Below are 13,338 nucleotides of genomic sequence, written 5' to 3'. Positions count from 1 at the left end.
ACAGCAGATTGAATCAGCAGGCTGACGTACAAATTTGCGGTCAGGGTTTGTAGGATAACCACGAGAGTGCTTTTGCTTTTATACGACGTCGCACCCCAATTCATAACTCGAAGTGCACGTCCAGTGTGACTAGGACGCCGACTGGTTGCACATGCTCACCTGGCCTCTTACTAACAAACACATGGACATCACTGCCAGCGCGGGAGAACAAGATTTCATCAAAAAACACAGCAGACCTCCACTACTCTCTCTTATGAGCTCTCGCTAGACTCCACTAAAGTTGGAAATGGTAGTTGTTTGGGATCAGTGAAATGCACTGACTTGAAGCTGCACTTGATATAACCGATTTGTAACAGTATCAGCTGTGTCGGAGCCGCGCGACCGCTACGGACGAAGGTTCGAGTCCTGCTTCGGGAAAGGATGTGTGTGATGTCCTAAGATTAGTTAGGTTTAAGTATTTCTAAGTTCTAGGGGACTGATGACCTTAGATGATAAGTCCCATAGTGCTCAGAGCCATTTGAACCATTTCAATCAGTTGTGTCACTGTGGTTCGAACCAGTGCTCGAATCCCTGCCATACACCTCTCGGTAACGCCACGTGGCTGTCCGAAACCCGGTCTTTCGTGACCGAGCCTTCCCGTAACCACTGCTGCCCACAGTCATGTACAGGGTAACTAACGCTTATGACCATTACAACGTGTAAACCTGATTTACATCCTGTAAACATAAGTAAACCTGATTTACATCCTCATAATGGTGAGACTAGCCCCACTCTTGTGCGACTGTTGCTAAATTTGAATATACATGTAAAAACAATCCTACCAACTTCCGTTGGTGTCACTAAATTCTTTCTTCGTGTTTGTATCTTTTTTCCGTGTTCTGGTGTTTTAGATTAAAAACAGTGCTTCCTTATAAAATATGCGTACATTTCACTTACGCCATTCGTGGCTCTTTTTTACCTATTCTGAAAGCCACTGCTATTTATTTCTTTTTCATCCTAGAATCGAAAAAACTTCGCAATTTTTTGCGTTTTTTAAGCTCCTTGTTTCTCACCCAGTGTTTATGTTACCTCCACTTCGTCTCACTTTTGAATACTTCACAAGAGAAAGACTCCTGTAGTTTCACGTGTTTCGCATTCACCACAATACGTATTTTATTTATTGGTTCTCTTTGTAGGTTGAAAACTTGTGAATGAGGTAAAATGAACCTGAATAAAACCGCAAACACCAACGTCAGGCGATTAGTAGCGTCATCTAGATTAGCCTCCGGAGACGCTCTCTGGGGATGGATTCTGTGACTACAAACTTTGGAAGCATCTATACATGGACTATGAGGAAAAAAGACAGAGAAAGGCTGGAGGCTTTTGAGATCTGGACATGGCGGAAGATGGAAGGAATAAGTTGGATGGACAGAGTAAAAAATGAAGAGGTACTGAGAAGAGTGGGAGAGAAAAGGCAGTTACTAGATGTAATAAAGAGAAGAAAAAGAAATTGGATTGGGCATATATTAAGAAAGAATGACGGACTGATAAAAACAGTTTTAGAAGGTTATGTAGAAGGGAAAAGGAAGCGAGGAAGGAAGAGATTCCAGATACTGGATGACATGATGGACGGTACAACATACAGCAGCCTTAAGAAGGAAGCAATGGATCGCAGAAAATACAGAGGCAAAGGACCTGCTGATATAGCAGATAACTGATGATGATGATGATACTCGTATTTATTGGCCTTTGGAATTAACTACACTCCTGGAAATGGAAAAAAGAACACATTGACACCGGTGTGTCAGACCCACCATACTTGCTCCGGACACTGCGAGAAGGCTGTACAAGCAATGATCACACGCACGGCACAGCGGACACACCAGGAACCGCCGTGTTAGCCGTCGAATGGCGCTAGCTGCGCAGCATTTGTGCACCGCCGCCGTCAGTGTCAGCCAGTTTGCCGTGGCATACGGAGCTCCATCGCAGTCTTTAACACTGGTAGCATGCCGCGACAGCGTGGACGTGAACCGTATGTGCAGTTGACGGACTTTGAGCGAGGGCGTATAGTGGGCATGCGGGAGGCCGGGTGGACGTACCGCCGAATTGCTCAACACGTGGGGCGTGAGGTCTCCACAGTACATCGATGTTGTCGCCAGTGGTAGGCGGAAGGTGCACGTGCCCGTCGACCTGGGACTGGACCGCAGCAACGCACGGATGCACGCCAAGACCGTAGGATCCTACGCAGTGCCGTAGGGGACCGCACCGCCACTTCCCAGCAAATTAGGGACACTGTTGCTCCTGGGGTATCGGCGAGGACCATTCGCAACCGTCTCCATGAAGCTGGGCTACGGTCCCGCACATCGTTAGGCCGTCTTCCGCTCACGCCCCAACATCGTGCAGCCCGACTCCAGTGGTGTCGCGACAGGCGTGAATGGAGGGACGAATGGAGACGTGTCGTCTTCAGCGATGAGAGTCGCTTCTGCCTTGGTGCCAATGATGGTCGTATGTGTGTTTGGCGCCGTGCAGGTGAGCGCCACAATCAGGACTGCATACGACCGAGCCACACAGGGCCAACACCCGGCATCATGGTGTGGGGAGCGATCTCCTACACTGGCCGTACACCACTGGTGATCGTCGAGGGGACACTGAATAGTGCACGGTACATCCAAACCGTCATCGAACCCATCGTTCTACCATTCCTAGACCGGCAAGGGAACTTGCTGTTCCAACAGGACAATGCACGTCCGCATGTATCCCGTGCCACCCAACGTGCTCTAGAAGGTGTAAGTCAACTACCCTGGCCAGCAAGATCTCCGGATCTGTCCCCCATTGAGCATGTTTGGGACTGGATGAAGCGTAGTCTCACGCGGTCTGCACGTCCAGCACGAACGCTGGTCCAACTGAGGCGCCAGGTGGAAATGGCATGGCAAGCCGTTCCACAGGACTACATCCAGCATCTCTACGATCGTCTCCATGGGAGAATAGCAGCCTGCATTGCTGCGAAAGGTGGATATACACTGTACTAGTGCCGACATTGTGCATGCTCTGTTGCCTGTGTCTATGTGCCTATGGTTCTGTCAGTGTGATCATGTGATGTATCTGACCCCAGGAATGTGTCAATAAAGTCTCCCCTTCCTGGGACAATGAATTCACGGTGTTCTTATTTCAATTTCCAGGAGTGTATTTAGCGAGAGAAATGAGTAACTACAGATTTAGTATACCGTGTGATATATGCAGCGTACGCATTCGAAATTAATTCCAGACAAACTTCATGGTACACTTTGTACGTTGACGCATTCAGTACAGTCCATATATCACAACTTCTTACTCTGTAACCTTTGTGTCTGACTTATAAATGTGATATCCGCTTCTTGCAGAAACTGACCAATACTGACATAGTCTGTTGTTCTATTGTGGTCAGCTGTCGAAACAGGTCCGTCACAGATGAAGGTTTGGGAAATAATGCTCTGATCAAGACCTTAAGAAACTTGTGCCGTTACCTATCATAGCGTGAACACCCTAGTGTCACATGGTTGAGGCCTGTAATCTCAGTTGTGTGCACTTTGCAATTTGGAGATGGCTGAACTTTTATCTTACAAAGATGTGAAGGGTAACAGCCGTGACACAACCGGATGCGCATATAGTAGTAGTTTGACGTCTGGGTAGCTTTATTTGAAAGAACCATGTTTTTCGCGAAATATTCGGCATTTTTGCGACATATCTTCCTTTGGACTGTTGTGAGTTCTCACACGTCTGTGAATGTGATAATATAAGTAACGCTACTAATCACATAAATAGGCTGCTTAAAGCAGCGAAATCAGTCACGAATAAATTATCAGTTATCAGCGGTGTGTGTCTATTGACAGAGAGAGAGAGAGAGAGAGAGAGAGAGAGAGAGAGAGAGAGAGAAGAGAAAGAAACAAAGAGATTAGATTTTGGCAAAAGGGGGATAGAACGAAAAGAGTGTGTATGTGTGTGTGTGTGTGTGTGTGTGTGTGTGTGTGTGTGTGTGTGTGTGTGTTTGTGTTTTTGTGTGTGTGTGAGTGTTTTTGGATAGGTGCGAGCGAGTGTAGAGCAATGAGGATGTCTTAGATGTCCAGCAAAGATGTGAGCGATGGCGGTGGGACAACAGTTTTAGGTTCGATTGTAGAAGGTCGGAAGGTGATTATGGGAAAGAAACTACGAGGAGATAGTACAGGTGAGTGGGAGGAGAGGGGTAGCGTTGGTGATGGTGGGTGGATGATACTTGTAGACGTTTGTCCGTATGGCTAAATTTAATGTTATATTAATTGGTCTATTAGTTTAAAAAGTGTATTGCTAGCCAGGTTGGTCTCATCGTTTATGGGTTGTTTCTGTTCCCTTTCACCACTACCATCTTCTTCCAGTTGCCCTCCCTATTATCATTTTCCCACTCGCAAATTCGAACTACTACCCTCGCTTCCCACTTCACTCACATCTCTGATGAACTTATAAGACATAGTCACTAATTTACGCTCACAAACACAATTCCCCTCTCCCCCGCACACACACACACACACACACACACACACACACACACACACACACACACACACCTCCACACACATGATTATGACAAAAACCATGACACCCACTACTCTGCTGAATATCTCAGACACACTCACTTTTTTGCACTCATCACACCGCCACTCCCCCGCCGCTCACACAAACAAGTCTTTTCTCTCTACTGCCACACCACGCAGTTTAATCTTTGCCTATCTTTCTCTTCTCTCTCCACGCGCGCATATGCACAAACACACACATGGAAGACTATGATGAAAAAATAGCGTCATTCACAGGTTAGTAGCACTCACAACATACACGGAAAACAAATGAATAAACATAAACACTGAGCTGAGTGTGGAACACGTGGAAGGTTTACAAAACTGAGATGAAATGGAAATAACACCAAAGCATCGTCAACAAACATGGTTTCAAAAAATGCGTAAAACTGCCAGGGGTTAATGTGTAACTGAGTTTCTTTCGACTTCAACCTCCGCTATCAAAGAAGGAATAAAGCAGTAGTTTGCAGAATATGTGAACAAGAGGCATGAACTTCGTAAGCACGCTAAACACAAATTTTATGCGTAAATTAAGTTTTTAATGCAAAAATTACAAAAATTTACCAACATATTATTTGTCCGTATTTGAAGAATGATTGCAGAAGATGCTTTATAAGAAAAAACGAAACGCATCTGGTGTAAAATAACCTTTTACTGAAGTAAGCTTAAGATGGTAAAACAAGTAATAGTTGATTATATCAACTGTTGTGGAACATGGACATGGAAGCGAACTTGTAATCTATCACATTTTGGGAAACGTGTTAATTTCCACAGATACAACACCTGGCGTAAAAATGAAATGGCTCTGAGCACTATGGGACTTAACATCTATGGTCATCAGTCCCCTAGAACGTAGAACTAATTAAACCTAACTAACCTAAGGACAGCACACAACACCCAGCCATCACGAGGCAGAGAAAATCCCTGACCCCGCCGGGAATCGAACCTGGGAACCCGGGCGTGGGAAACGAGAACGCTACCGCACGACCACGAGATGCGGGCCGCGTAAAAATGAAATTCAGTATCCATAACTAAGTTCTCAGTGACTAAGGATGGTTTTTAATACTAATCTTCAATCATTAGCCAAATAAAATAAACCTTACGAGGGACAGCAAACAAAATTTTGAGTTGTAAGATGGCAAGAACTATGCCCCTTACATGAAGTCATTAAAGATCACTTAACTCACGTTGAGCGAACAGTAGGGCTGAACAAAATGACTGACAAGGCACAATGCATCTTATAGGGGGTATAGTATGGAGGTATTGGAATAATTAATGTCAGGTGATGGTTTTAAAATAATTCACATGACATGAAAACTTTGTGGAAATGAGTCGATTTACTGGACTCTAGTTTACCCCAGGGATGTATTTAGAGTTGACTGTGGACAGCTAGGGAACGGCGAAGGGAAGTGACAATAGGCAGCTTAGGGCGGCTCAAGCTCTGAGAAAGCGCTTTAAGATGAGTGACAGCATGGGTGGTTGACCCCGACCCCATGCTGGTATACCGGGAAGCAGATGGAGAACTTGTACACCTGTTGATAAATGTCCGTCATCCCGTTTTCAGGGAAACATGCGAGAAAGCCGCCTAAAGCTACGGCGGAGAGGTCAACAGAGGTCAAAATATGCGTGTTCGTGACTATAGCAACTTCAGACTGAATTCACGGTCTGCAGAGTCTGAAGTAAATCAGGTGAAGAGTGACAGAATGAAATACGCCGGCCTCCGATGGGAACGTATAACCGAGGAATTTGAAGTTCTCTCCTGGGAGTCAGAATTCGGGAAAAATTGGTGTTTGTGCAGACACTAACCTTGATGGGTGGCCTGGGAGGAGCTAAATAACAGAAGTTGAGAGGAAGGGAAATTTTGTGGGAATTTGTTCACTTCCCAGAGCAGGCATTAGTCGGCGCTGGAAAGCGACGCATAATTAACGCGACTGGCGCTGCAATTGGCATAAGTGATTTTGTTGGAGGGGAAACCAAGGCGAAGAGCGGACTGGGAGAAGTCCCCATAGAGGTTTTCCGTTCCCAGCTTCCCTAGAGTGCGGACGTGGCGTTCTTGACTCAGCTTGCCTGAGAAAGAGTGAGGACCTCTGCAGTTTAGGACTTAGCAAAGGGAACGATTGAGCTTGGAGATAGGAAGTTTTGGTTCAGCTATGTACTGAGCAAGGTAGCTAGGAGTGAATAGACGAGCACAGCCTTGCAGCACCACGAGGTCGGCCGACGTCCACACAAAGACGCCGCTCCGCCATGCTGTATTCGGTGATATTACGCCCGCTCCAGCCACTGATTAATTTGTTGGATCACGTCGGCAAAGTTTCCACGAGGGTTTCATGGGCTGTGTATTGTAGAATTCTTCTCGCACTTCGCATTACGCCTGGGTGAGTCGATAGGAATTACTTTTGAGTTAGCGCGCTTTACTCCACACAAACGCAATTTATTACCACTGCCTGATGGGAGAGTCTTGTAATGTGATGATTGAAGGTCGGGAGTTAAAATAAATTTGTGCTGATCGACTGCATCTGTTTTCAATCAAGTAGTAGAAATCCCAAGTCACTTTCTAAATTAATTTTAGGTTCAACATTTGCATCTGGTGTTCAATAGCTGAATATAACATCAATGTGCACCCTTTTTATTTAAAAGTAATCAATTCTGAATAAATTAATGTCAACACTGCCACCGCAGTTCAATCAGGAGTCACAGGGCCATATTACTTTTTTTGCATTATCCGATACTGCGGCAGTTTTGCACTCTCTGTTGATCTGTTAGTCAATTAGTTGGGGTGAACACACGTCAGAACCAGCTAAGTGATGGGTGGGGTGTTACAGAGTCATATCTTAATTCATTTTTTCTGAATAGTTCCTTTGGTTCAACAGATAAATATTTTGTTAGGCTATGGAAGCATCTTTAGTGCAACAGAAAAAAGTTTTACATTTTTAACGTGAGTTAAGACGAGGACTTATATTTTGGTTGGTATTAAATATTCAAGAATCGTGCTACTCAGTAACACAAAAAAATCATGTATTAGTGGTCTGTAAGAAGTCACATTTCTAATAATTTCGACAGAAATTATTCACGTATCTGTGACACCTACGAAAAAGGGAAGTAAATTGCTAAGGAAATGTACTCATGTATTTTCCATTTCATCACTAATTTGCTCACCTGAACATCTGGATGATGGCCCAGCAGAAAAAGCGTCCAAGCCATTCCGACCGATGTAGTGTCATGGCCCTGGAAAACAAAAACACTGTGTTACAGTCGGCGACTCCACCTCATTCATGAGGTAAAACTGTAATAATTGTCTATGTAATGATAAATCAGACGCGAAAATGTTTTCTACCGCATACGAATGAAAACCACAAGATCAATTAAAACAGATACCTCATCCTCTCGGAAACGACTAAGCTAACTCCTGGAGGAACTACAATCGATATTCATTGACGCCCATCATCGACGCTGCATCATTTAAGACATGGACTTACGGCATGAACACTGTTGCTGTTCTCGCATAAAGAACAGACAGATGGAATCCTATTGTATGACATCGTGGGTACATCGGCCTGAAACCTGTTAAATTATTTCGATGAGTTCGAGTGAAAGACGCTGTCTGTCGTTACCACCCGCTTCACAAAATGTAAACGATCGCTTGGCGTAATGGTGTAGCACTTCTTACCACAAAGTTAAAAAGAGCAAAATTGGTTTTAGTTACGGATATGTTTCTTTTTGCGTGTTTTTAGAACTTTACTCATTTATATACTGCAGAAGAGCCCACTCCTTTTTTTTCCAGGATAAAGTGAAAGTCCAAAGCATTCTAACCGCAGATTTTAGACGCTTTATTTTAGTACCAGCCTTCCCGTTCTTAGGGCAAAGATTAAATGCCAGTTTGACATTAGTAAATAATAGCCTTTTCATCGAGCAAAGGTAAATGCAGAAAAATAAAGATTAAGTTTAACCGCTGATGAAGCATGGTTGTTATTTGTATTTCTTGTGTACCGCCGAATAGTGCGAGAAGATAACGCCATTTCAGTCTTCTGGGCAATAACGTTGTGCTTGTAACTCGACACGTATGAACTGTTTCTCGTTAAACAACGGGAGAAGTTATGTAATAGCTTACCATGGCGAAATACGTAACATAATAATCGATATTTTCTTGATTTCATGTCCATATCGCTTAAATATACGGCTGGCAACTCTTAGGAGTCCTCACTTAAACGATATCATTAAATACGCACCGCAGACCAAACGAAAAGTATGAACTTAGTTTAGTTTGAGCTGTTGTATCTTTACAGATCTAGCGATTGAACATTGTGCCTGAACTGTGGTGGGCGACCTGCTTAACTAAGGGTCTACGAATAACTGAGAGATTAACGATAGTGATATGAGAATCTAATTAATATCTCATTGAGTTCAATAGTGTTCAAGATATTTAAACAATGCTTCTTAAATAACTCAGTCGTATCAGACAGACTGAAACAAGAATGCCGAGCCAGGGTCAACGTGAATTTCGAATTAAGTTTCATTTCATATAATCCCGTCTATATCTGGTGAGCGTTTTAGGCAGTCCTGTACGTTAACAGACAAAGAAAAGGATAATCTTCCTCTCAGCGATGGCCACCCTTAAATTTCAGAAAAAATTGTTCTCTTAAGTTCATTTAGTATTGGTAGAAACAAGTATTCTTCGCTGACCTCAAACATGAACGTGTCGACTTCCTCTTGTATTGCCTCATCAGTGAGTTTCTGTGATCCCTCAGAAGCTTCCAGCAGCATGTCCAGAAACGCCACTCGCCGCTTCCTCCCTGTAAAACATGATATCATTCGTCGGAGAACTTCACGTAATTTCGCTTATAAGACACCAACGGAAGTCGACTTACCAAATTCGTCAACACTGTCTGATGTTGTCTTCTGCTTATTTGATTGCCTTGACAACCTCCTTTCATTAATTACCTGAAAATGAGAGAAATAAGTGATTTAGCAATTTTGTGTGAAACAATGGACGTTTATGAGCGCAGGAAATTGAAAAATAACCTATGACTCTAAATCTCCATGTAACTCATTGGAAAAATAAATCTTTCTTAAGTAATTCTCTTTGAGCCTGTACGAGATGTATGATGGCCGAAGCAAAAGTGAAGCACAATCTACCTCGGGTACCGGTGCTCTAACTTTACTCGTCAGTGTTTCGTGCAAAGAATGCAGCCCCTCAACCGTTTAAGTTCATTGAACATTTCCGTTGGGCTTCCTTCCGACCTATACTGACGGTCGTGTTACGATCCTGTTGGAGTGCTCTGAATTCATCCGATGTCCTCTGTGATTCCTGGCCGAATTAAATTCCAAAGACTTTACTGACACTCCATAATATCTCGCAGTAGTGTCTTGCATGCTGTTAACTTTACGGATGCACCGCAACATTCACGAATACAAGTGCTCTATTCACTTTCCCTGCGGCTAGTATAATTCTTCGTTCCAAATTATGTAGCTTACAAATATTACTCCTACTGTTCTAGAAACGACGAAACTTTCTTTCTTTATTTTACATGCATCAGAAAGGAAAATTAGGTCCAAACACTGGTAGACACCACGACACCAAAGGTTCAGAAATTCAGAGACTAGGATGAGAAATTTTGTGCTCCGGTCAGTTTGCTTCTCTCAGTTTATGTGGTGAACACTTGAGGAAATGAGATGTGGAAGGTTTTAACTTTAGAGAACAAATTCCATGTACGACGTACTAAATGAAAGGAATATTTAGTTAGAATGATACCGGTGTAAAAGAGAAACGTTGCTCTTTCTGCGGAGCTGTGACCATAACTTAGTGACAGCGCGGCTTATAATTTTGTAAGTAGAGCATTATTTTACTCTATAATGTATCACTGAAAATATTTGATCGTAGGGTGCCTAGAGATTGGTGCGTCACCACTCGCCAGTCACACAGCAGATCATATTTCGTACTGAGCTGCAACACGATTGAGTGACATACTAAAATCTATATGTGAAGCTCAGTTCGACCTGTTGCTCTGCAGGTTTGAGAAATTTTTGCTACCCACCCATTACTTTTGTTATCATTATAAACACAGTCCACGGTTTCTTGCGTTCTTGAAACACGTCGCATTCATTCAGCTTGCTGTATGCATTCTGAGTATTTACATTAAGCTGTACATTCGGACAGGCTCTTCTTACTTGTGGCGTTTTAGTATGAAAGTACCTTTCTAGTGAACCCTTGTAGGATTTCCACATTCTTAAAGAACTGTTTTCCCGTAGCAGTCTTCTTGTAGATAAAATCGCTGTGTAGCCACGGCGACAGACCTCGCTTAATAGTCATCTCACTGGTACTGAAAAGGAGCAAAATTTCCCTCTTTTAAAACTATGATCAGTTTATGGTTGCTCCGGTAAATCTTTATGATACTACTACTGGCATATCTAGAATCAGACTACTGGCATATCTAGAATCAGATCATTAAAGGACTTGCTTATTCTCATATATGAAGATTCCGGGTACTGAATCTTGACGTATGATTAGATGCAAGTTACGTACAAGTTCCATCTCTTACCGACTTACAAGGTGCATGGGGTGCTAAGACGAAAGTATAAATTAATTCATAGACGCAAGCGAAAAGCTGCGAAAGCTTACCTGTAGACGGCAGACACGTACGCAGACTGAGAGCCTCTCTGGGCGTCTACAGAAGTTCCCATCGCCGTTTCTAGAAAGAACAGACGAGTCAGCTGTACAGTTAACTTTACCACTCCAAGAACTTAAAAAAAATGGGAACAGCTGAATGGGTAGCTTATAGTGGCAGTCATTATACAGAGTGTCCGGGCTAGAGGTATAGAAAAACATTTGATAATTTTTATTTTGGCTGGAGCCATAGTAATCGTAAATTTTTTGAATTATGCTTCCGCCATTTGGCTATAATAATTTTTATTTTATTGTTATACCATCGATAGAAATTGTCTGGTATTACTCGATCATTCAGCTTGTCTCATACGTTGCCAGTTGAATGAATAACCTACCGATTTAACCACTGAATTTTTAGATACTATTATCAGAGTGACCGAACAACTATTGTTTTATACTTGAGAAAATACTTTATATTGTGCATTTATTTTCTTATGGAATATTACCATTTTATTAACCGCATGCAAATTGCAGTGCAGATGTTGACGAAGAATTTACTGAAGCTATTTCACAATGCATGTTATGGATGAGAGTATACTAATTTTATTAGTACTTCAATAAGTTTTATAACATGGACTCTACAGAAGTTTTATTTATTCGTCAGATAGTATGGATTTGAGACCAACAATCTCGTGAATTTTGGTTCCCATCCTTTGGGGACCCACTTCCTCAGACTACTCCTTCCCCCTCTGTTCCCTGTCCCTCCCTTCCAGTGTCACGTTTATCGGGTTTGAATTACTTCTCACTTTCTGTTGACTCCACAGCTGCATCCATGTTCCTTCCCCCTTCCCACCATTCCGACACCACTGTATTGTGGTTTTCTTGGTGGACTGTGCTGCTGAGAGGGGCATTTGGGAGTGTCTGCGTACTGCTGTAGCTGTTTGCAACGATACGTATTACTACTCGCCTATACAGCGCATCATGATTTACACAATTAACTGTATTATAAGATAGAAATCCCCCCCATGAACCATGGACCTTGCCGTTGGTGGGGAGGCTTGCGTGCCTCAGCGATACAGATGGCCGTACCGTAGGTGCAACCACAACGGAGGGGTATCTGTTGAGAGGCCAGACAAACATGTGGTTCCTGAAGAGGGGCAGCAGCCTTTTCAGTAGTTGCAGGGGCAACAGTCTGGATGATTGACTGATCTGGCCTTGTAACATTAACCAAAACGGCCTTGTTGTGCTGGTACTGCGAACGGCTGAAAGCAAGGGGAAATTACAGCCGTAATTTCTCCCGAGGACATGCAGCTTTACTGTATGATTAAATGATGATGGCGTCCTCTTGGGTAAAATATTCCGGAGGTAAAATAGTCCCCCATTCGGATCTCCGGGCGGGGACTACTCAAGAGGACGTCGTTATCAGGAGAAAGAAAACTGGCATTCTACGGATCGGAGCGTGGAATGTCAGATCCCTTAATCGGGCAGGTAGGTTAGAAAATTTAAAAAGGGAAGTGGATAGGTTAAAGTTAGATATAGTGGGAATTAGTGAAGTTCGGTGGCAGGAGGAACAAGACTTTTGGTCAGGTGATTACAGGGTTATAAATACCAAATCAAATAGGGGTAATGCAGGAGTAGGTTTAATAATGAATAAAAAATAGGAGTGCGGGTTAGCTACTACAAACAGCATAGTGAACGCATTATTGTGGCCAAGATAGACACAAAGCCCATGCCTACTACAGTAGTACAAGTTTATATGCCAACTAGCTCTGCAGATGATGAAGAAATTGATGAAATGTATGACGAGATAAAAGAAATTATTTAGGTGGTGAAGGGAGACGAAAATTTAATAGTCATGGGTGACTGGAATTCGTCAGTAGGAAAAGGGTGAAATGTATGACGAGATAAAAGAAATTATTCAGGTGGTGAAGGGAGACGAAAATTTAATAGTCATGGGTGACTGGAATTCGTCAGTAGGAAAAGGGAGAGAAGGAAACATAGTAGGTGAATATGGATTGCGGGGAAGAAATGAAAGAGGAAGCCGCCTTGTAGAATTTTGCACAGAGCATAACTTAATCATAGCTAACACTTGGTTCAAGAATCATGAAAGAAGGTTGTATACATGGAAGAATCCTGGAGATACTAAAAGGTATCAGATAAATTACATAATGGCAA

The 13,338-nt window shown here is 43.0% G+C and overlaps 1 protein-coding gene across 1 annotated transcript in view; it reads right to left on the bottom strand.

The window, feature by feature from the left end:
* Positions 1-13,338, bottom strand: part of LOC126412175 (cytochrome P450 4C1-like) — a 43,907-nt gene that overhangs the window by 8,262 nt on the left and 22,307 nt on the right. The window contains exons 5-9 of the mRNA XM_050081656.1: positions 11,179-11,248; positions 10,753-10,879; positions 9,428-9,500; positions 9,243-9,352; positions 7,719-7,787 (exon numbers count right to left, since the gene is read on the bottom strand). Of these exons, the coding sequence (XP_049937613.1) occupies positions 7,719-7,787; positions 9,243-9,352; positions 9,428-9,500; positions 10,753-10,879; positions 11,179-11,248 (449 nt within the window). The remainder of the gene's footprint in view (positions 1-7,718; positions 7,788-9,242; positions 9,353-9,427; positions 9,501-10,752; positions 10,880-11,178; positions 11,249-13,338) is intronic.

The sequence above is a fragment of the Schistocerca serialis genome, chromosome 7 (assembly GCF_023864345.2).
Source record: "Schistocerca serialis cubense isolate TAMUIC-IGC-003099 chromosome 7, iqSchSeri2.2, whole genome shotgun sequence".
In the NCBI taxonomy this organism is placed as follows: Eukaryota; Metazoa; Arthropoda; class Insecta; order Orthoptera; family Acrididae; genus Schistocerca; species Schistocerca serialis.
Note: the sequence above shows the minus strand (reverse complement) of the source record. Positions and strands in the feature narration are given on the sequence as shown.